Here is a 25,917-nt window from a genome sequence, read left to right as displayed (position 1 = left end):
CCTATGCCCCACAATCAGTTTTCATCAATACCTAAATAGTTTTACTAGTATCTCCTATCTATATACACTGTTCTATGTCATGGTTCACCCCCACCTCTGTACTTCTAATATAAATGTTCTGGTATAATTGTCTCTCAACCTGCTTTACACACAGACTCATAGCTACAGTATTAACATTTTCTACTCTACCTAGTTCCCTCTCTCACCTCCATTTCTTTGAATTTCTGTCTAGCAAACCCATTACTATACTTCTTCAAATTCTCAGTGTTCAACATCTACTAATCAGTAAGTTTCTTTTAAACTGTAATAGTTGCCTCTACTTTCATATGAATATAATACATGGATAAATAAACACAATAAAACTCTCAGTTAATATTGTAAAACTTCTTATGTAACTAGTACTTAACGGATTTCTTAAAAGAAATATTGTTGTAAGCTTGAAGCTTGGGGAAGTAGATAATTCCATAAATGAGAATATGCTAGGCAAGTGAGCATCTACCAGATGCCACTAATCACATCCTGAGAACCATTCACAATCCTTTACTGGGTAAGCAGGCTGCTAAACAGAAACATAGGGTTTGGGAGGGTGGCTTAATGGCAAAGGTGTTTGCCTTACAAACACAAGTTGCAGGGTTTGAGTCTCACAAGGGATAATTGGCTAGGCTTAAAAATGGCTCGCAAGGGCAGTTAGCTTAGTACTAAACTATGAACTATGAACCTAGAGTACAGAAGCTCTTTTCAAAGTGACATATCTCAAATCATGAAGGGTATGACATGCATTAGCAACTTTAAAAAAGGCCTCTCCACCGCTGATAATTAATGCAAATCCCACAGCACAGTGCTATGATTGGAGATGTCCTAGTCACAGCCTGGCCATGGAATTCTGAACACATTAGCAGCAGTAAAGGTGTATACCATGGCATCCATGTTGAGATCACTGTAACAATCTGCTTATGTCAAGACAGGCACATGAAGTACTTTTGCAGGGTCAGTTTTTGGAAACAACACCGTGATCTAAAATATATCTCCAAGATTATTTCCCTATTGCTGTCACCTTGTCCTTCTCTTACCAAGTTGTATTCAGGAGCATGGCCAGAGCATACACCTGTGGCATGAACTCCAACATTTCCACCATCATAAACTCAGGGAGAGGGCCAGGCACTAGAATGAGGTGAACAGTTGTGTGCATGAGTATAGATTCCTTTTTAGCTGCTCCTTGCTTCAGACAGCCATGATTTATGTAGTTTAGGATAAGCTCCAAGAAGCTGTCAGGAGTGATACATTACACTTGTGTTCTTGAAGGAGAGATAAATCTGAATGCCGCCAGCATTATAATGATGGTTAAATCTCATAATCAGATCATAGCTATTTGTAAATGCACCTACACCAAGAACAAAAGTAGTCCAAAGACAAAACCCCAGAGAATGCTGTAGCACAGGAATTATATTACAAGACAACCTATTGAAACTATCTCAACAGGTAAGAAAAAAAAGCAGTTAAGGATTGCAGACATACAGAGGCATTAAATAAAAGGTAGTGTGGTCTACAGTGTCAAATGCTGATGAGAGATAAAAAAGCACAGAGGTCATTTACACCCATGTATTGGCAGGACATGGCTCTTATCTGAGACTAAATGTGGACTGATGTCATGTGCTATCACCATTACCTCACCAATAAAAGGAAGGTTTGAGAAGAACAGTAATTCTGCACATCATGAGGATCAAGAAATGTTCTTAAGACTGTTGGTTTTAGTATGCCTTTTAGTGAATTTAGAAGCATCCTCATCCATCGTGCTGAGTTAACACTCAAGAAAGCATTCTGGGCAAGGAGTTACCAGCATAAGGTGTCCAGGATCCTGTCCGAAGTTGTTCTGATTGAAGAGAGAAGATGTTATTCATGATATTTATGGTCTCTTTGCACTCATTATGTTGAAACTCAGTCCAAAAATGATCAGGGGACACCTTGTCCAGGTCATCAGCATATTCAGTAGACGTACCTGAGTACCTGTGGTATCACATCAAGCTTCCACAGGCTTATCAGCAGAGATCCATGTAGATACATCATATTTATAGAGCCAAAGGCCTTCTAGCTTGCTCAACAGGTTGGATTGTGCAGGCTGTACATATTACAATAATGTTTGGCTGGATAATTAGATGCAACAGAAATAGCAGCAGATAAGAACTTTGCCTTTTTACCTGAGAGCTCTGATTGTTATGCTAGATAATAGTTACCCAGCTTAAGTTTGTCCTCATTAAGATGTTTCCTGCCACTTGTTTCCAAACTCCATCTCCGTGTCTTAAGCTTGAAAGGCAAATTGTTTATTCAGCCTTAATTAATGGTAGCAGACACAGAACAGGCACTTGGCTGGGCTATCTGTTCTGTGACACAGGAGATGTCCTTACTGTGACTTTTCCTTATAGTTTTGGTTAATCTGCACCTTAAAAGGTAACAGTTCAGTGGGTGTTGCTTCAGTGTAAATAACTTTCTCTGTAAACTGGGTCAGCACACTTCCAGGTTACTTAGTCAGAAGCATCCCTAAACAGAAATGGATCAGATGTTGCTCAGACCATAAAAGCAGACTCCACCTCTAGTTCAGTGATACAAGTCCCAGTTGGAATATCAGGTCCACTAGATTATAAAAGTAAAAACTGAATAAAAGTGATATCTAGTAGTTCCTACAGACAATGGAGGATGAATTCAGCTGAGTCATCATGGAGCCAGAAGATTAAGTCTAGCAGGTGTAATCATCATAGCTGACCCAATATGGCAGTGATGAGGGAATCAGTGAACTCTTGGAGAAAAATCACCTGATTACCTGGTGGATGGCAAATGATGTAATGTCTGCAGTTAGTTTCTGCCTTCAGGACACAGTTTGGGGAGCATTTAGTCTTGTTATAATCTGAAATCTATCACACACTGATATAAAAGAAATAGCAATGCCACCACTGATAGTGCGGCATTTGAGGAACTAGATAAAAATAGTGACCTGGCACTATAGATCAGCCAAACATTGAACAAAAAATCTCGCCCAGCCTGATCTAAATATAAATGTTAGGGTGGTGTCTCAAAACACATCAGAAGCAATGTCACCCTTGAAGCACATTCATTTGGTGGGCTTAATACTGCCCTAGGAAACCACTGGACCACTGGCCCAGTCTGTTGGCTGAAGGGGAAACTCTGCTCATTTGATATTGCATATTGCTAGAGACATGTAGAACTTCTGCTCATATGCAGTTTTGCTTCCTGGTGGTGAATGTCACTCTAAAAAGCATTCTTGACAGCGGGTCTGCGTGTAATGAATTTGTTTCTATTGAATCGTACAGTGCCAAGCACAGCTAAAAGAAAAAAAAAAAAAAGTATATTCTGCTATCTGGCTTCCCCACTAAATTAAAAATTATCGCTTACAAAAACAGTCATATCAAAATCTAAAGAAAATCAGGTAACAAGTAGAAAAAAACATTTCTGTCAATTTAATAATGGAATATGCATTTATTAGAAAATTATTAAAAAGTATTAAACAGCATCACCTACATTGAAGTTTAGATAAAACCACTCAGTAAAAAATATCCCTCTTTCCTCCTTTTTATCTAAAACACCCTAACAACCTACCTACTTATTAAATGTATTACTTCCTGTAAAAGAAAACACAGCATTGTATTAGTTTAACATGATTAAATAAAGCATTTGTCTCTTTCTGACATCTTATGTCACTGAGATGTTCTGCTACTCATAACGTAAGTATTCAAGACTATTTTCTGATATAGAAAGCACAAAAAGCATGTATTATAAGGTAGATAACCTCTTCAGAAGAGCCTGTAATGTATACACAGATATTATCCCTGGCATTTGGACAGGCTTACTGTGCTGTGAGTTGAGCCTGAGAGATTCATAAACTGTGCTCCCACACATCTGGTACACAGGCAGTGGTCATAGCACAGTAGCGGTCTAGCTGGGGAAGCCCCATGCAAATATGGGAGTCCAGGGGAAGTGGCTAATGCAAGATAGCTATGTGCTTTCCCCTAGGAATGGCTGTGGCAATAGAATAACATGGTTGAGGAATTCAGAGACAGTGTACACATCCATTCATTCCAATAGAATGATCATTAGTAAGTAACTAGTTGTAGGTAAGATGGAACTGTGTGTGTGTGTGTGTGTGTGTGTGTGTGTGTGTGTGTGTGTGTGTGTGTGTGTGTGTGTGTGTAGCCTGTGCAACCATGATGAGTCAGATGGTAGGGAGAAAGAACACTAACACAATCAAGTCTGACAGTGCTGTGTACAATTCAGAGACATGGTAATTAGCTGCTAATGAGATGATCCTCAGAGAAGCTTCATCTTTTTTCTCAAATGGAGATTCTCACTGCGTGCTAATTGGAAGTTGTGATTTAGTCAGTTACAGCTGGCTATGAGAATCTCTGTGAGTCCTAGGGCATATATTATCCCAGAACTCACAGAAACAAAAACAAGTTTTATTTATAACCTTACCAGTGGCACAATGGTCACAAGAAAACAACCTACTAAACGGAAAACTGACATCTTTTAGGTCAGTCAGAATGTTTATGTTTGACAAAATGTTAACTCAAATTCTTAGAACACCTAAAAGAACACTTGTACTCAGCACCAAAACCTTATCCTTGACTGGTAAATGCCAACATCTGTTGACTGCACTTCTGATTTTAGAATACTGCTCCAGTATTTTGTATTGAACCTAGGTATATTATTCTCAATAACTTTACTGTTACAGTGATACTGAAACTACTGTTCTCTAGACATATCAAACACCTCAGTCCGAACTTTATCAATTATATAAATTATGACAATTTTGGAATGTGTTCCTGGACCTGAGAAGCAGCTGCCCCTAATATGGTTATCAGTAGAAACTCGAAGTATCATCCCACGTTAGCTATCATTTTAGACCAGGGTTCAATTCAGGTTAATTAGGTGATGCCAAATCTTTGAGCCCAAGAGCTTTAAAACATTTCAGAATATGAAGCAAAAGTTTGGATTATCACAAACATGGTTCTACAAATATCAATGATTAGGGCATTTGATCAACTGCTAGAGATGAATATGGGATGGGAAACAAGATTTCTTTAGACTTCTCTCTGATGTGATGATGGGGAAAACTTCCATGAAGCAGTTGGTTTCAAGGATTGTTGCTGCCTCTTACACATTGATTTAATCTAAAAATCTCATTTTCTGATGGTCATCAGAGAAGGCATTAAGTCATTGCTTAAAAGGGAAGGATAAAATGCTGACAATGGTGTCATTGTGTGTTTGGTTTAAATCCCAGAAGTGCAGCGTGTTCACTCGGAGAACCCTCCACCAATATTTTTATGCCCACTTAAAACTAACCTGTAGTTTCTCTACATTCCCTCCAACCAGCTGATTATGTTAAGAAGAAATAAGGAGTGGCTGAGACAATCTATTAAGGTTTTGTATTAGATATATTGATAGTTGAAAATGTTAAGTAATTGATTTCTTCAGGTTAAATAAGGACATGGATAATTGTTGGATAATGATTCCCAGAACTGTAACTGCTTGATGACAGCTTGTAACCTTCTCATGTTCATTGTCTTTTTAAAAGTAGACACCCTGAGATATGTGTCATACATGTGGCTATGTCAATGGTTATAAAAGCGAGGATAAGAATTTCAGCGCAATGGTCAGCAAGACAACTTACTACTTTACAAACACTGTCTTGTCTTTCTCTTTGAAGAAGATAAACATTTGAACATTCCACATACCTTCAGTGAGTTTTCAGAGATTCACTTCAGTATCCTATCCAGAGAATGAGCCATCAGACAGTATGCTAGTATTGGTCTTCACCTGCTTGATAACAATTCTTATTTCTTCATTGATGGAAGTTTGGTAAGAGATTTACTTACAGTGTTACATTGCAATTTGATACTAGTAACTCACCATTAAGAAGACATTTTCCTTTCTTCAATATCTCCATTCACAGACAACAAGTGCAATCAGTAACGTTTAATGCATTACCCGGTGAACTGCCTCTTTGGTGAAACTGCTTTGGCAAAATTCCCAGTCTGCAACCTATACAGAATGATAACCATACTGGTATACATCTGGATTTACATTTCTATCATTCTTCATACTTTGCTGACTTACTAACATCATCTAAAGAATCTGCAGAGTTACCACCATCGGTGTCTCTGAAAAGTCCTCTGCATCAACATATTAATGCATTTTCTCACTAATGCTAGTGTCTCTGAGGAAGAGATTCCCCGGTACCACCTCTGCTAGATCGAGTAACGTATTGCAATGTATTCTCCCTAACTCCCAAACATAGCCATCAGCAAATCAGGGATAAAGCTCAACAGAATCAGGGAAGAATTCAGAAATAATGAAGGACAATCAGGAACACTTTTAAAGTATCAGTACTATGATTAAGAGAATGCAAATGAATATACATTTTCTGAAATAAAAGACGTCTCTAGGTATAATTATTGTCATTATTTATTAATTATAAGTCACTACTTTTTTTCTCCAAAAGCCACCAGTTTTAGGAGAGATTAAGAGGGACGGAGCTAAAATTTGAGTCAACAGCAGGGATGTCTCTGAAAATCAGGGACAGTTGAGAGGTATACTCTTAAACATGTTTTGTACTCTGTATTTAGTCACAGTTACAGACCCGGAAATGGTCTAAGGAAAGGTACACAGATTCACTGAATGCATATTAAACAAAAAAGAAATAATGTTTTAAAAAGAACAGTTGTTATAAAGGTAAGCGACCTGTGAAATGTGATTCATAGATATTCTAAGGCCATGTCCCCATGACCATTCATGCTTTGTCGAAACCTTCCCTCAGCCTGCTCCTTATTTCTCTAGGACAGCCATAATATATAACCCAGTAGTAAGTTTGTGGACACAAATCCAGTCATCTAGCTTATGTTTACAGCAAGATAGTGAGTCATACTACTTCATGTGTAATGGAAGTTTATTCCAAAGGTTTGGGAGGTGATTAAAGGACTAGATGTGGTCTGCTATGGTTGAATTATAGGAGTAAAACAAAAGTTGTAGGTGAGCTAGATCAGGATATACAGCACTATATTGTCACAAGGAAACATAATGGATTAAGCTTGCCTGCTTAGCTGACTGAGATATTTGAGGAAAGTAGGAATCTAGCATCATGAATGACCAATTGATAGTCTATAGTAGCAAACAGCTGACTAAAAGGGGACGAAGTGGGTGCATATAAAATATTTATATAATGAATGCGCTATCTCATTGTTCTGATGATATTCTATTGGCAAAAGCACTTAACCATGTGTGTTTAATGTTGATTTTTATTAAACTTCCATTTTTCGAATGCTAACTGGTTGTTTTGTTATTTTATTACCTCTGTATATGCTCACGCCACTAATTTGTGTTTTTATGACAGCAACAAAACTAATATAAAGAAATCAAAAAATCCCTTTTTTTAGTTCTGAACATCATTGGCATTTGATTTTTAACCTCCACGTGTAAAATGGCAGTGGAAACGTTTCTTGCTTTTCTTAGTACTCCTATTAATCTTTGTATTGTACCACTAACTGGAAGAGCATGTGATGCTGATGTTTATCTGTACAACCTATCCCCCTAAAAGAAGTAAGAAGATAAGTTGTCCCTTAATACCTAATTTAGTCATAATCAAAATACTCCCCTGAATACTTGTTCTTTATTATTGTTTATTTAGTGATAGCTAAGTCTGAAATCTAAGACTTCTCCACAGAGGAAAACGTATTTATTTATTTGCATTTGTTTACCGGGATGGTCCACTGGGCCAAAATGAGCCCATTTTCAGTGGAGTCCTGGGGAGAAAAGCTCCACATCAACCAGTACATATAATAGGAGAGTAACAATCACAGTTGAAGTAACAGTGAATAGAATCAACAGTACCAAACATTGTCAATTACAAATAATGTAAGAGGTATGCTTGAATACAAACAGTGTACATGTTGAGTATGTCAATGAGAAAAGCAACTTTAGAGTTCACATCACACACAATAATCTATTTGCAATTTAAGTAGATATTTCAACATGGTAGATCTAAATGATATTTTAGAATAGTTGCACTGGTATAGAAAATTGAGTAAAGAGAAGTAAGTTAGTGAAGGTGCTAGTAGTATTGGATAAGGAGGCTCAGGTTTTGGGAGGTGCATGATAAGAGCATGTGCAGTTCCACAAAGTAGAAAGGTACAGCTGTAGGGACTTTTTAAAGGAAAACACATTACAGGTGGTCCTTATCTGTAGAGGGAGGGTATTCCACTGTTTGGCAATGGAAAAAGAGTAAAGCATCTGGCCAGCTAGTACGTTAGGTTTTATTACTTTCAGGAGATGTTGGTTCTCAGATCTAAGAGATCTGTTTGGATGGTAGTGAGTAAGTATAGAAGTAAGGCCTGGGCAGCCAGCAGGTTTGAAGATAATTGTAAGTATGTGAGGTAATGTGGAAGGTCCAGTCAGTTCAGTGAGTGTAAGGAGGAGCAGTGATGGGAGGAATAGTTTGCATTAGTTGCGAACTTGGCAATTTTATTGTAGCAGGACTCAAGCTTAATTTTCAGAGAGACATAGATGTTGGTAAGGAGGGGTGCCGAATACAGGAGAGAAGGGAGAAGACAGGTTGATGCATGGGTTTGTTTCCTCTGTAGAGGATACCCAATATTTGGTGTCTTTTTGATACTATTATGCACATGTAGGTCAAATGTTAGATTTCATCTGTGATGATACCTAGTAATTTTGTATGGGAAACAACCTCAATCATGGTTTTGTTTTGAGCATGTATAATAAATTCAGTCTTGTTAAGGGGGGGGGTTCCTAGGGGTGAATAGTAGGTGTTTGGGGTTTTGTTTGGGTTTAGGGCAAATTCTGTTCAATATTTAATTTCAGGAATGATCAGCACCATGGTTACTGAATGGTCTGAGTTGACTCAGCACTTCAGCAATTGGAGATATTCTCCCAGAGAAGCTGCAGATATTTCCATATGGGAAGCAGACTGCTGGTAGATGGGCTCTTAACATTTATTTTGTATCTACACACTTTTTAATTTTTAGGACAAGGCATTTTCTCCTAATCAAGCCATAAAAATGTGCTAATTGCCAGCATCTCACTTATAATATCCCTATCTGTGTTCTTGAAGAAATGCATTCAAGCCACTGGTTAAATTTTACCACGCGGTAGTGTAAGCTTGCAGTTAATATCACCAAAACAAACTAAATGGAAATGTTAACAATGTTTCATAATTTTCAAAAAAGGCTCTTCAGGGTTTTCTATTTTTTAGTATGAACCAGTACATTTTGCTTCCATATTACTCCTTGTTTCTACTCATACATGGATAAATACCCTCAAAGCAATATTACAGCATTCTTTTAAATCAGAAAAAGTAATGCACACAATTCTCATTTGGGAAGCATTAAAACTATATCCATTTATGGAATCACTGTGTTGCAGCTAAAATACACCACATAGAAACATCTTTCCTTACTGGAACTAAAATAAGACTCAGACCAAGATAAAATATATATTCAAGGAGAAAAGCTCACCTTTATGGCATATCCAGTAAAGAGAACAGTTTAATCAAATTGTTGGGCCCCAACTGGGACATTATCAACACCTGTCTCTTCATTGTTCCATCTTGTTTGAGACATCAGAATTCATAAGTTTTCACTTTACTCAAACTACCTTTTCATATCAAAATCTGGCCTCTAACCATCTGGATCCAGGTGGCACTGCTGCAACACAAACAAGACATTGAATCTTTTCCATTTAACTCATTTTTTTCCACTTATCTTTTACTTCCCAAGGTGCATCACTGTCTCTCATGTCAGTCAAATCCTTTTTCATTTGCTCCATTTTTAAATACATGAGTCAGACTATTAACTTTTATTTTTAATCACCTTATTATTGACACTTTCCCATTCCAAAAGTGCATTTGATGTTGCAGGGACTAACAACTTAAATGTTGGCCCTTTTTGACTGCACCCCCTCATCACATCAGAACATCTGGAATGGTTCTGCAGACCCCTGTTCTGCATGCACTATTCTCATTGTCACTGCCAATCTTATGCCCAGTTGCCACAGTTTTCACAGCAGTTATTCTCTCTCACAACAATTTGAAAACTCATTTAATACTGGCCAGGGTTTTAAATAGTTAACCAAGTTTTCAGACAGGGATAAATGTTTTGCCAAAGGAACACCCAGTCCATTCTGTTATTTTACTTCTTAAATATTCCAACAGAAATCACTCTTTTTCCTTTCCATCTAAAATTCGTATAATGTTAAATTTCATTTGTGTCCTTTATCTTCCCGTCCACTGAGAGGTGACTTAATTGGATCAAACCTCTTAACAGGCCCTCAGCATGTATTTTCACTGTATTTCCATCATTTGCTGCATAAATGACTCCCACATTCCCCGCTGGTCTTGCAGGTATTCAACCTCTTCAGTGTTGGTAAATCTAAATCTTTGAATACCAGTGCCAAACATTCCCATCAAATTCCATAGCTCAGCTGTATTACTTCCAAGTTGTTGATCAGCTCACTCACAATCAGTCTCAATACCATTTTAGTGTCTATAGCCAGCAAATGCTGAGCATCACAGCCATGTAATAGCAGAACTCTAATTATTACATTGGCTTTCATCACAAAACTGTGTACAATCCAAGCAGCTGCTTTTAGCAGTACTTCCTCAAAGAAGAGCGTCTCCACTGGGACTCAGAGTTTCACACAGTGTTCCTTTCGTACCCTGACAATGTTCAGTTCAGTTCAATATTTCTTCACCCTTGCTGAAAACACACTAGTAATGTTCTACAAGCTCTGCCCAAGTTAGCAGATGGTTCCTACAGCTCCTCTGAGGACATTTGAAAGTCTTTCTCCCTGATCTCACTAAAGTCTTCCTTCAGTTGAGCCTTCATTTCAGTGAATGCTACAGCTGCTACCTTCTTGGCCTCTTGGTACTGACTAATCAAATCTGGAGGCTACCTTGCAAATTATCATGGCACTGAAGGATTCTTCCTTTAACTCTCTCAAGTGTATAATGCCATTTTTCTGTATTTCCAGTTCACACCAATACTGCCTTATGACATCCACACCTTTTTGGGATTGCCTCCTTTAGCCAAGTGACTTATCATCTAATAGTAACACTGAAAAGTACAAAGAGTTATTAATGCAATGATACTAAGATTGTTATGAATGTCCCAGTGCAGAAATGAATCAGTTCATTTGTTACTTAATATTTATCTTTTCATATTCATATTCATATTTTCATAGCTGAGAGTCCTACTTGTTTTTGAGGGGAATGGTGTGAAATATCATGCAGGGAGACAGGGAAATTCATTGCCAATTTCCATTTTTATCACACTATATCTAAGACATTGCTAGCTGTCTTTTAATAATTATGAAAATAAAAAATATTTCCATATGTACGTAATAGTTCAAAAGACAAGTGACTTACAAATTGTTGCATGACATCAGGTGAAACCTCAGATATTCTTGAAAAAATGTCTTTGATATTTGCAGTGTAAGTTGTACATCTTTAGCTGTATTCTTTGTTATTTATATTGCTAATTATACAATTAAGCATATGTTTTCATATTTCTGTAAATATCTCAATAAGCATCGACTCAGAGAAGAATTTCTTGTTGTCATGAGAAAACTTATGTCTGATTAGCAAAACTATTCTAACAATATAGGTTTAGGTAGTACACGTTCTAATATATAACAATTTGTCTGTGAATGTTTAGCAAAAGATATAATTTAGGGTTTGGTTGCATTACAAAATTGTTTAGTATTTATGGAAATTAATGCACTGACTATTATCACTACCAAGAATACTTCTTACTTCTTCTTCTTCTTTCGGCTTTTCCCAGTTAGGGTTCACCACAGTGGATCACCTGTCCGCTCATGATTGGAAGCGGAGTTTTATGGTGTCGAGCCCAGTACCCAACCTTCCACAGAAGGCACACACTCGCACGCACTCATGCCTAGGGCCAATTTAGAGTGTCCAATCTACCTACAGTATGTCTTTGGGATGTAGGAGGAAAGACGATATTTCTTACGATTATAGCTTTTATTGTTCACAAAATATTTACATTTGTTTATTTTATTCTTTTCAAGTTTATTTTTCAGAGAATGTTCTGGAATGCAAGATGTGTGTAGGCTGCTAGAGGTATGGACATTCCACACCGCATTGGTGTTAATGAGTTAATTTGATATATTCTCTCATCATTGGGATCCATCAGTGAATGTTTGGGTTATGTGGTCACTGCCTGTCCATTTGGAGTCCATATTCTTCACCTCATGCTCTGTATATATGAGAAAGTTCTTTCACCAGTAAGAGGTTTAACTTATCCCACACAGAAACATTTGCTAGATTTGCTAGATTTTTCCAAGACACTCAATACGTTTGAGTTTTCTGAGATAATCTAGCCATCTCCCCAGAAATCTGAGCCAGATTATGACAAAATTGGCAATCAATTGACAGCTCAACACCTTTCCAAAACAAAAGGTACAAAACTTGTAGCCTCACATCTGATGACATGACTACAAAGTCAATGATCAATCTCTGGTCAAAACAATTCTCATGGCAACTGTGCTTATTGGCAACCTTGTGTTGAATATGGTGTTTACTATGGACAATTCATGACCTGTACAGAAATCCAATAATAATTCCACCACTCTAGTGGGTCAGATCAATTAGCCAGTGCCTCCAAAATGAACCTCCTATAGGTATCTTCATCATTCACCTTGTGAGTGCTGGTCTCCCAGAGAGACACAGAGTCAGCAGGTGGTACTCAGTCAAGCACTATATCCACAGTGCCTAGGAAGGCTGACTACTGCAAACAGCTAAGTATGACATATACACAAAGCCAGCTCATGTTCTGCTTTCTGCTAATCAGACTCATACTGATGTAGCCCTCTAAGGCTCAGTTCAAATAGTCTGTTCATCCAAATGCAACCCCTCTAGGTATCTTTATCCTTTGCTTTGTGAGTGCTGAAGTGATCCAGGAGAACTACAGACTCAACAGGTAGTACTGTCCCGGACATTATATCCACAGTCCTTAAGAAGGCTGACTACTACAAATGGCTAAGAGCTGACTATACACCACAAAAAGGCTGGAGTTTTGCTTTCTGCAGCTTGGACTCATATTGATGTAGCCTTCTCATCTACTGGTACAAATCTCCAGCTATAATTCACCCCATCACAGGCTTGTGAGTATCCTTACAGCACACCTGGGCTGTACTGAGAAGCAGCTGTAGAGTAAGAGACAGAGACAGACAGACAGAGACACTGTGGTGTTTCTTTTTGGCTTTATGACTATAAAGATCACAGAAGTATATACTTTCCCACCAATAAAGGGTCACAGCACAAGAACACACTGAGATAGACAAGTAGAGGGATCATCCCTGGTCATTAAGTTCAAAACCACAAGATGGTGTTGTTTCTATGTCCAGTTTATATACCCTTTTCCAAGGTCAACCAATGTTATTTTTAATGTCCTTGTGGTCTGCATGACTGGTTTCTTTTTCTGTCACTTGTCCTTCTTTGGTTTTTGTATCTGAGGTCTTTACAAAAAGTCCCTGTTGAACAAACTTCCTTATTATTATAACAGGATGCCATTTAGCCCACAGTATGCATTTACACTAAAAGCTAACTAAAGTATTTGCAGTAAAAGGTAACAAAGCATGTTTCATTCCTGCAGGTGTCTAACAGTTCGCTGTTATTCTTAACTCTGTATTTTCATGCTTGCTAAGCACGTCTTCTGTGGTTTGACCTTGCATTTTCTGCTTTTACAAACAAGCATTTATTTAAATCAAAACTTTGTATTAAGTTAACCCTTGCTTCACAAAACATTGTATTAATATTTATTTTGCATTGCAGCATACTTTTAATTGCTCTGGAGAAAGAATATTTAATCTCTATCACTCCCTTCCCAGCACTCAGCTGTCAACAAACTTACAGGTAAATACATACATATAAATTCACTCACAAATATACACTAAACGCTCTACTCTGCAAGCAGAGACATCACTCAACAGACTCAAATCTTAAACAAACACAGAAGCATTTACTATTCATCTTCACAGGTTAAACTACATTTAAATACCGCACAAAAAGGTAAAATCCAAAGAACCAACCACAACAGTCTTGAACTGCAGTCAACATTTTAATAAAAGGTTAACGTTTTCATGCCCCAATGAGCACTTCTACAGACCAATACAAAAACGTTAAAACACACATTGAATAAATACTAAAATACAAAACACATGATCAGATGATGTCATCAATTATTTAAACAAATCATGAGCCTTTAGAATAGTCTTTAAAGATATAAAACCATTTAACCCTGGATGTGTATCTGCCTGTATTCTCACTTTGTCGAGTTCCATTTTGTTGATATATGATGTGGTATGTAAATGTACAAAAAAGGAAAAAAGGTAATCCACTGTGAAAAGGTCCGTAGAAGCAACAAAATCAATAACACTGAAAAAGATAAAATCCACAGAACCAACCACGACAGTCTTGAAATTCAATCAACGTTTTAATAAAAGGTTAGCACTTTCATGCCCCAATGAGCACTTCTTCAGACCAATAAAAAAACTTTAAAACACACATTGAATAAATACTAAAATACAAAACACATGCTCAGATGATGTCATTAATTATTTAAACAAATCATGAACCTTTAGAATAGGCTTTAAAGGTACAAAACCATTTAACCCCGGATGTGGGTTTGACTTTGAGATGTACCTCTACTCGACCATATTTTTCTGAAGGTCAAAGATCACAGGGCTTTATCCAGTCGGTAAGTGGTAGGCAAACTGATGGAGTAAGTTTTGTGATGCACTTTACCAATTATGCAGAGATCTTTTACGATATAATAAAGATGAACTGGGTAATTTTGCAATCGAATGATAAGAGAGGTGGTGTAGTGTGACCATATCCTCATTTTGTTTTTAAGAACAAGTGTTAAATGACTCCTGTGCTATGAAAATAGAGTGAGAAAGAGTCAACAGACATTAGGTGGCACTGTACCATGTGAGGTTGTAGCTATTGTTGTTATATAGCTAGAGATTATATTTTTGTACATCCAGTCACCAGAGAACAACATAGATTTAGAACTAAGGATACTTGTTCCAGCACTAATGTGGTCTATATATCATCCTGCCAAGTATGTTCATGCTTTTATATAGGAAAGACAGTGAGAATGTTTAAGGAAAGGATAAGAGAAGATTTATTAGCTATTAGAAATAGAAATCTTAGAAATGCCCCAGCTAAGCATGTACATGAGGAATGTGATACACATGTTTTTAAGTTTAGGGCATTAGATGTAGTGGATCAAAGGGCCCAGATGGGTGATGTGAATAATATAGTGGAACGGAGGGTGACCAGATGGATAGTGAGATTACAGGCAGATACACATCCAGGGTTAAATGGTTTTGGACCTTTAAAGCCTATTCTAAAAGCTCATGATTTGTTTATATAATTGATGACATCATCTGATCATGTTTACATTTTATTTATTTATTTTACATTTGTTTTTTACATGTGTTTTGTATTTTAGTATTTATTCAATGTGTGTTTTTTGTATTGGTCTGAAGAAGTGCTCATTGGGGCATGAAAGCGCTAAACTTTTATTAAAACGTTGACTGAATTTCAAGACTGTCATGGTTGGTTCTATGCATTTTACCTTTTTGTGTGTTATTAAGTTTGTTGCTTTCATGGCTTTTCACAGTGGATTACCTTTTTTCCTTTTTTGTTGATCTTATATTTTTGCCGGTATTCTTGTGGACCATGCCGGAGGGGAACAACACTGAATTGGACTATGTACCCAGGACAGAATCAGTAAGTTTACTGTGTATAGAAAAGCAAACAACTATTCATCATAATCCATTGTTAAACTCAAATTTGGGTGCAGCAGCTACTGAAAATGAAGATTTGAACTTTGATAATGAACTGTTTAACAGTGAACATAAGGCTCTAGAGAATGATTTGTTTAAGCTGAAATGTTACCAGAGTCAGCATTTACATTTTGAAGCTTGCCTCCACTATAAAGTAGTCCCTAGGAGCCTTTGTGTCATGAAGATGCCAACCTATGGGGGCACTTACATAGATTTATTGAAAGAATGGGAGCAGTTAAATTTAGACTTGAGTTTTAATTACATCAAGTTGCTTATTCAGCTGGAATTAACCATAGACAACAGAAGTTAGAAGCTGCTTTCCCAGAAGAATTGTTTGCAAAGACTATGAAAGGATTAATAGAAAAGGTTACATCTTTTCAAAATAATTTGTTAGTGATTAATAAATGCAAACTTGAGTGAGATCTGCGTGACTTTGTAAACGGTGATGTATTTTCGAGGCCACGGTTCCTTCCCAGGTCATTCATATTAGAAGCAGGTTTAAACAGAGAGCCTAGTGCGCCAGAACACTTAGGAGAGCCATGATTGGCTGAATCTGTTGAGAATCCATCTGCTCTCCTTCCTATAGGTTCCAGTACATCGACTGTGATGCCAGAAACTCCCACAACATCTGGGAAGAGCTCAGTGAAGCTATCATCTTCAACTGAGGTCCAGTAAACAGAGATAAAGTCTAAAACTTCAGTTCAAGGTGTTTTGAGGTTGGATTTTCTGTCACTGCCATTGCCCATCAGGAATATAAACTCTCCAGCTCAGAAGAGATCACAGAGTCGAGGAAGGAAGCACCCATTCCAACAGTCAGATGCAGAATCGAACCACTTTCAAACATTGAAGAAGATGTGGCACACACATCAGAATAGTTAGTACATAACTTGTCTTCAAGAGTTTTGTCTGAATCTGAGCTTGCGTTATTAAGGAATGGTTTATCCTTTATATCTGAATCTCAGATGTTACTAACTGACATTGTTATTGATATAAAATTGTTTGCAAGAAATGTCATGTTAAAATCTATGTTTGAAGCTGGTAGTAGTTATGATGTATACAAAAAAAACTAGTATTTTTGTTCTTGTTTTGGATCCTGTGTTAGATATTTTAGTAAAATGTGTCGGAAAGATGTTAGAGAATATTTTTTAAAAGGACGTGCACAAAAAATTTTGCAATTTGGACAAGAGTGAGTGGCAAGCTTTACTTGATTTACAAATGGATGAGAGTGTTGTGTTTCGACCAGCTGACAAGGGGCAATCTCTAGTCATCTTAGATAACAATTTTTATGTGATACAAATGAGGGAAATGCTGAATGATGATAATGTAGATGCAGTTATAACGCTACAAGAAGTGCATGAAATTCTGTGTAAGACACACTGAGGTTTGAGAGGGTATTTAGCAGCATGCATGATTACCACAGACCGTTTTAACTATTTTAGAGTGTCACTAGCAGTGGTACCTATATTGAATGGTTTGCCCAAATTGCACAAGGATAAGATTAGACCACTGATGCATCCTATTGTTTCGGAGAGGGGGTGGGCGACAGAATCTATGTTGATTTTTGTAGAGAGGGTTGGTGAACACCTCCAATACCATTCTACATGACACAAAACAATTTTTAGAAGATTTATTTGTTGTGTAGACAAGAATCACAATGTTGACAGGTTGTTCTTTTTAACCCTGGATGTGCAATCACTCTTTAACTGCATTCCGAATGAAGAGGGTCTCACTCTTTTGAGTGGATATCTTAAGGAAGTTAGTAATTTTAGTGACGCTAAGATAACACTTATTTGTTCTTTGATTAGGTTGAGTTTACAGCATAATGTATTTGTTTTTAATGGGATGTACTATTGTCAGAAGCAGGGGGTGGCAATGGGCACCCCCTGTGCCAATAGTTATGCGAACCTGGTTATGTCACAGTGGGAACAATCGTGTGTTTTTAAGAGGTTTGTAGATGACCTTTTTCTTTTATGGCTGGGACCTAAGGAATTGATTCCAGAATTTGTAGAATATCTTTACACGACAACTTCCTTTCTTCAGTTTAGTTATAAATATTCAATTACCAGCATGGATTTTTTAGATGTGGAAGTGTTCAAACAAGAGAATAAAATAGCCATTAGATTATATAGGAAGTCATTCTGAGTTAATACTACACTGAGAAGAGATAGCATGCATCCAACTAATGTTTTTAAAAATGTATTGAAGGGTCAAGGGATGTGAATTTCAAGACTGCATAGTTTACAAAATAATTTTGAATCTAGTTTCACTACTTTGTCACAAGAGTTCAGAAATAGGGGCTATAGAGAGGGTGAAGTCATAAATATGGCTAGGGATGTTCGAACTTTGAGAAGTACCTCTGCTCGACCATATTTTTTTGAAGGTCACAGATCACAGGGTTTTATCCAATCTGTAAGTGGTAGGCAGACTGATGGAGAAAGTTTTGTGATGCACTTTACCAATGATGCAGAGATCTTTTGCGATATAATAAAGAAGAACTGGGTAATTTTGCAATCGAATGATAAGATAGGTAGTGTAGTGCGACCATATCCTTGTTTTGTGTTTAAGAACAAGTGTTCCCTTAAATGACTCCTGTGCTATGAAAGTAGTGTGAGAAAGAGTCAACAGACATTAAAGCCATGTCCAACTCGGAATTAATGGACATGCTGCACCTCAGAAAATCCAAATCCCATTGAGCTACACGTTCGAGAGACTTGAACCTCAGCACTGAAATAAATAGGACATGCTGGAGGGACAGATTCATAGCCCAGAGGCTCCCTTCACTCTGGAATAAAATCCCAGTCCAGGTTAGGCAGAGTCCCTCATTGACTCTCTTCAAGAGGAATCTTGATGAGTGGATGGGAGATCGTAGGTTTAACCCAGGTATCACCTCTGTGTCACTGTTAGACAGAGGCACAGTATACTAACCTCGAAAAAGGATATAGCAAAATTAATTTAAAATGGGTGGCGAAAGCCAAACACATTCTGGCTAGGCTTATAAATGCCCTAGGGCAGATAGCCTAGTATGAACCTATGAACCTATGAACCTATTAGGTGGCACTGAACCATGTGGGGGTTGTAGCTATTGTTGTTATATAGATAGAGATATTTTTGTGCATTCAGTCACCAGAGAACAGCATAGATTTAGAACTAAGGCTACTTGTTCCAGCACTAATGTGGTCTATATATCATCCTGTGAAGTATGTTCATGCTTTTATATAGGAAAGACAGCGAGAATGTTTAAGGAAAGGATAAAGGAACATTTATTAGCTATTAGAAATAAAGATCTTAGAAATGCCCCAGCTAAGCATGTACATGAGGAATGTGATACACGTGTTTTTAAGTTTAGGGCATTAGATGTAGTGGAACAAAGGGCTCAGATGGGTGATGTGAATAATATAGTGGAACAGAGGGTGACCAGATGGATAGTCTTCCTATCTTTCAGGTGCATGGTAACACAAAACATTTTATTCTAGAAACTTTCTAAGATTACACAAGCAATATTTAAAATGTATCCCTGGTTTTGTACCTTTAAAGCCTATTCTAAAGGCTCGTGATTTGTTTAAATAATTGATGACATCATCTGATCATGTGTTTTGTATTTTAGTATTTGTTCAGTGTGTGTTTTAAAGTTTTTGTATTGGTCTGAAGAAGTGCTTATTGGGGCATGAAAGTGCTAACATTTTATTAAAATGTTGATTGAATTTCAAGACTGTTGTGGTTGGTTCTGTGGATTTTACCTTTTTGTGCATTATTGAATTTGTTGCTTCCATGGACCTTTTCACAGTGGATTACCTTTTTTTCCTTTTTTGTACATTTACATACCACATCATATATCAACAAAATGGAACTCGACAAAGTCAGCTTTCAGTTTCTGTCTCAGTAAAACATTTCAATCAAATAAAATGTAACCTTTGTTTTCGACCCTCCTGAGATGTGAACCCCTGATGTAGATAATTGTATTAACTGTTACCTGATGGTAAAAGGATGTAGGATTAGCTCCCCTTTTCTCCTCCTATCTGCTGTCAGTTTCAGAATGGAGTCTATTATCCTGTTTCAATATATATGAGTCTGGACAGTCTTTATGAGTCTATATGTTTTTGCCTTATAGAAATAATTGTTTAAATATGGTTTAAAAAGATCAAAAGTACAACAAGAATTAGTAATATGTATCTGAAAAATCTCATCTGTGACACTAAAGGAGACACTCTGTATGCAGTAACAAATGAGTGAACAATATTTCTGTTCTGAAAAATTCATATCTCATAATGCTGCAATATTTATCAACATATGTATATTAACTGAAACTCAAACAGTAATTGGATTCTAATCAGAAATAATCGGACTGTTATGTCCCTCAGATGTTTTCAGCTTTTTTGACTCACTGCTGAGAATGGCAGTTTGGGAATAGCTGATAGTTGGATCTTCTGTTGTGAATTAACTGTGATACACATGGAGCCAAGCTGGCAGCCAGCAAGAGGGAACTGAGGAGGTAAAATGGAACCAACCAAAACCATATACCCCCAGGGAAGGATCAAAATTAGTGCTGCGTGAGGCACATAGTCACTTGGACAACAATGATTTTGATATACCATTGAGCATCAGCATAGAGTAAGGCCCATGTGAACAGACACCAAAATGATTATATATTTTTTAAGAAAAACAGCAATGAGAACATGGAGACAGCTGTATGTTTGCTTTAACACATTAACTATAAAGCACTAATAAATATCTAGAAACCAGAGCTAACTTAGTGCAAATGTTACTGCAGTGATGCTCAACTGCTGTGCCCAACCAGTATGAGCTTATACATTTGGCTGTGTGTGAAATTATGCAGATGCAGTATTTCTACCCTTTTATACTTTTGCCTGTGGTAAAGAAAAATATAGATGCAAGCAAAGTTTGTTGTTTAATGATATCTGTGTCATCTTTAGGTTAACCACCTTAACCCTATCTCACTCTTTTCCATCTCCTGCTGACTATTCAGAGGAGATGTCTACCTTGCCTACAGAGCCTCAAAAGATCTGGTCCTATGTATCCTCCTACACCTCCACAAAATTTATTCTACACTAAACAAGCACTCAGGAGACCTAAACCATGCATGAAATCAGAGCTCCATGACAGACATGTCTTAAGTGAAACCTGGGTGACTATATGGGCAGTCATACATACACCCCCAGTCTTGCCCTTCTAATCCTTATGGAAAGGGGCCAAAACACCTTCTAATCATTATGGAAAGGGGCCAAAATGTAGTGTGTGTGTGTGTGTGTGTGTGTGTGTGTGTGTGTGTGTGTGTGTATGTGTGTGTGTGTGTGTGTGTGTGTGTGTGTGTGTGTGTGTGTGTGTGTGTGTGTGTGTGTGTGTAAAATGCCCGAGTTTGGGATAACTGATGGTTAGTGTTACTCAGGCTCATACCTTGGATACAAGGAACAAGAGCATGAATTCTCTACCACTGTCACCACTTGTGATTCAAGGAGTTGAGTCCATAGCTCTCAACTGTCCAAATTTTCACAGAATGTCTGGAATGTTTGGCTCATACTTTTGGTCTGTCCCTCTTAAAATGTGTGGTTTCCTGGCAAATCAGTGAGGACGGAATTTACTAAATACTGACAGCCATTTAAGTTTCAGTCTTCCTATCTTTCAGGTGCATGGTAACACAAAACATTTTATTCTAGCAACTTTCTAAGATTACACAAGCAATATTTAAAATGTATCCCTGGTTTTGGGCCTTTACCCCCCCCCCCATAAATTTTGGCTTTTTCCAGATTTCTTGTGCTGCAAAGTTGAGAGATATAGTTGAGTGTCAAGTGCATTTTACAAGGAGCTGAGAGCTTCAGGGGAAGAGAAGTTTAGTGCTGCTTATGCCAAGTCTGTTTCCAAGAGCAACTGTTTTTTTAGCAGATTATATCACTATCGTGCTAAAGTGTTTAAAAGCATTGTTAGTGGCACAACAGGTAATATACTTGCTTTTGATGCAGAAGGCTGTGGGTTCTAATTCCATGATATGTAGATGGAGTGCTGATACTGTACTGTGTTGTACTTTAAAGGGGGTGGATATTGCAGTCCTGAGAATGTCCTCTGAAGGAGATACCTAGTAACAATGAACTGTTATCAGTTTGCCACCCATTCCCTATTGCAATATTACCAGCTTACAATACAATATTTTAATGTAACATAGTTAATTTATTCTTCAAGGGCAACAGGCACTTTATTTGTAGATGAAAAAATTTAAATATAAAGTTGTTTACTAGCAGCAATCTCTTCCTTAGTGACAGATTTCTTTACTGTGGAATTATTTAGATGACTTTTACTTCTGCAGGGCTTGTGCATATTTACTGATATTGGTGGATTGTAATGACAGCCGTTTTAGTAGACTTTTATGATAGAAATGTTCTGAATTGGGCAATTTTGTCATTATTGGTTCATATATTTTATTTCATTGCTTACTGGAAAAATGTTCAAAACAATAAATTTAAAACATGCTCTAGCACGTGTGCTGTATTATACAAGGAATATAATTTAATACAATCAGGAAGGTGAATCAAAGAACCCATGTATGTTTGCATTGTCCTAAATATGTGTGCATGGGGCCTATGATTTGAAAACAACACAAAGGTAAACTTTATCTGCCACTTGCAAGATGGATTTTCCTTTGAATGTGGGTTTCAATGCTATTTCAATGAAGGGGAGTTTCAAGGGCAGAGAAATTTTATTGCTAAGTCTGTTTTCATTGTGAGACTGTATTGCTTTGTTTAGCAAATGTCTATCAGTGTTTGTGTTATAAAATTTAAAATAGTTTTAAATGAAATCCAAATAATAATTGTTGAAGTAAAGCATAAAACAGTATGCACATTACAGTGCATTACAGTGTTTATGGTAAATGGGGAGAAATAGCCAAGTACTGGAACACTGGAATGGCTGCGGGGGGGGTGTTGTGTATGGGTGTGCCCCACTTGTCCAAGAACAAAGCAGCTAACACCATAAGACAGAAAACACCTTTAATAACAGCAAAGCTTTCGGATATCAAGTATCTTCCTCAGTGCTTGACCATGATTTTGTGAGGGGGAGGGGCTACAAACTCAAGGACAACCCCAGGTGGTATAAACTCTAGCTACACCACTGGTCTGCCTACAAATGCATGCATAGTTTTGCCCTCTATATATGATTTTTCTCTTAACTCACGGTGTTAATTTAGGGTTTTTGTCTACTTTTGTCTATAACTCTCAGGCTATTGCTCCACTTTGGATAAGTCCATTATCAATGTGAAGAAGTATACATAAATAAAATAAATAAGTGTGCATTCATTGAAATTAAATTTGTATGCCTGAGGGAGTCCATTGCCTCTCAGAATAAGCTGAGACTGAGCATAACCTCGTGCGTGTATAATTATCTCACTAAGAACTGTGGCATAGTTGAGAGTTATGAGACCATATGGGAGGGTTTAGTACTTCAACCACATGGATGACTCATGTCAACAAATAGCCACAGATTGCACAATGATAGCTAGATTATATCTATGCCCCTCACATAGCATAAGTTCAGCAGAGCTGAGAAGGAAATATGTTGTGATATTGTCCATTAGTATGCCTTATAGCTCAGTGTTGGTAAATACAAAGAAAGCTCTGAAATTAATATGTTCAAGAAGGCACCTGTGACTCTGACAAGTTAAATAGTAATTTTAAAGGAATTTGCATTTACAAAATTACTCAAAAATCAAAATGATTAATTGAATGGTGTTGGGAAACCATTCTGCAGAAGCCATGTGGGTAATTACCCATTAACCCAGAGTGGAACATTTGTGATGCGGTTGGTATTATCACCATGGAAATGGGAAAACTTCTGTCAGGTTTAGTAGTAGTGCAGCTCCCCACCACAGAGCTACATGACAATAAACTGAAATACGTAGCTCACCTATATGACAATAAACTGAAATACATAGCTAACCTGTATGACAATAAACTGAAATACGTAGCTCACCTATAGTCTGTTAGAAGTTATACTTGAACATATAGAATGTGATCATTTCTCGCTAGAAAGCTACTGAAAATATTTTATATACTCTCTGTTTTTTTCTACAGCTGTCCTGTGGCTGGTGTTCCTGGATTGTCAGTGATAGCAAATGGCGCTTCTCTTGAGAGCCGATTGAAGTTCAACCTGTTCAAATTTGTCAACTATCCCAGTGTCTATATCTTTTGTAGCATACAGTTCTGTGATCACAGAAGTGCATCTTGTATACCTGTAAGTATTTCTTCATACTGTTCTGTGTATATAGGTGTATTCAGTATTACTGGTTTTAGAAGATTGGTGTCAGAGTTCTTATACAATTTTATAGGTATCAAGCTCAGTTATAGAGAAATCTTCTCCTTCTTCTTTCAGCTTTTTCCCGGTTAGGGGTCGCCACAGTGGATCACCTGTCTGCTCATGATTGGCAGTGGAGTTTTACAGTGTCGAGTTGCCAGCCCGGTGCCCAACCTTCCACAGAAGGCACACACATGCACACACTCACACCTAGGGCCAATTTAGAGTGTCCAATCCACCTACAGCATGTCTTTGGGATGTGGGAGGAAATCGGAGCACCTGGTGGAAACCCACATGACTACAGGGAGGACATGCAGACTACGCACAGAAGGCACCCCAGCCAAGGATCGAACCAGAGAACCTCTTGCTGTGAGGCGGCAATGCTAACCGCTGCACCACCGTGGCCGCCCAAGTTCAGTTATAGTGAAATACATGGTATAAATACAGCAAGCAGCTCAGCCATACACAACATGCAGCACACACAAAACAGAAACCTAGAAATATTATTTTACTTTCAAATGGTAAATTTCATAAAGTTCCTAACCCACAACCAGCCACATTATTTCGGATTTATGATAGTCCCTAATTACTCATGTATTCCTACATTGTACTATGTCTTAGGAGTAGTTAGTTTTGCATTTAGTTTAACATTTGCATTAGCAGTTAGTTTAGTCACAGTAATGGCTTTGACAGAAATTTCTCTTAGTTACATTTTTTTGTTAAACTGGTTAATGGTTGTCAAACCAAATATATTTCAGTTAATGATCTTTAGTTGAAGGGACTCTGTGCATGTCACCTAAAAATAACTGCTCTTTTAAAATGTGTCTCTGAATTTAAATGCATTTGCCATTTAATTCTATTTATATCTGTTTTGATAAAAACGAAAGCAGAGGCGGCAAACCAAGAACCGATGATAGAATCAGCATGTACACAATCACTGCGTTACTTCATCAAATGACCAGTAGCTGAGTTGGCTTAAACACTTTTATTATTAAACAGGTTAGCGCTTTCACCGAAATGGTTTCTTCAGACCTTCATATTTAATTAGTTAATGAACTGCTTATATACCACAAATAAGCGGGAAAAAATCATTCATTCTTAAAGTAACATTACATATAGAATAGAACATTAAAAACGACTGTATGCCATTCTAGTGGAGCCCTATCAATAGCTTAAAAACATGATAGTAAAAACTTCATCATAAAACAACAATAAAATATAATGGAACTAACATGTATACAAGTAAAGCTGGAATACATGCTATATAATACTAGTGATCAACATGAGCTCATCGGTCACATTCTCATTTATGTAATCTCCTTGACTTCAGGAATGGTTTAACTGGAACCATACCATTAAGACCAGGTGGGACATCAGACCTAAGCTTGATAATCCAATTCGCCTCCCTTGTTTCAGTATAGGTCCTGATGTCACCCCCCCCTAGGTCCTGGTATAATCTGTTCTACAATTAAAAACTTGAACATATGTGTATTCCCTCTGTCCATAATATGCCTTGCCAGAGCATTAGTCTTTAATCTGACCCTAATATTATAAGCATGCTCACGTATTCTGTCCCTCAGCATCCTGTTGGTTTTGCCAATATAAAATGCTTGGCATTCCATGCAGGAAGCTAAGTAGACCACATTGGATGTTAAACAAGTCCCACTCACTTTGAATTCGTATTCTTTTAGTGACGTCGGGTGTATAAACACTTTATCCGTATTAATGAAA

General features: G+C 37.4%; 1 protein-coding gene across 1 annotated transcript in view; it reads left to right on the top strand.

The window, feature by feature from the left end:
* Positions 1–25,917, top strand: part of LOC122792286 (uromodulin-like) — a 360,676-nt gene that overhangs the window by 272,026 nt on the left and 62,733 nt on the right. The window contains exon 11 of the mRNA XM_044060058.1: positions 23,967–24,126. Coding sequence (XP_043915993.1) covers positions 23,967–24,126 — 160 coding nt within the window. The remainder of the gene's footprint in view (positions 1–23,966; positions 24,127–25,917) is intronic.

The sequence above is a fragment of the Protopterus annectens genome, chromosome 1.part2, assembly GCF_019279795.1.
Source record: "Protopterus annectens isolate FY-2018-M chromosome 1.part2, PAN1.0, whole genome shotgun sequence".
Classification (NCBI taxonomy): Eukaryota; Metazoa; Chordata; order Ceratodontiformes; family Protopteridae; genus Protopterus; species Protopterus annectens.
The sequence above is the reverse complement of the archived record's forward strand: the minus strand, read 5'-3'. Positions and strand labels throughout refer to the sequence as shown.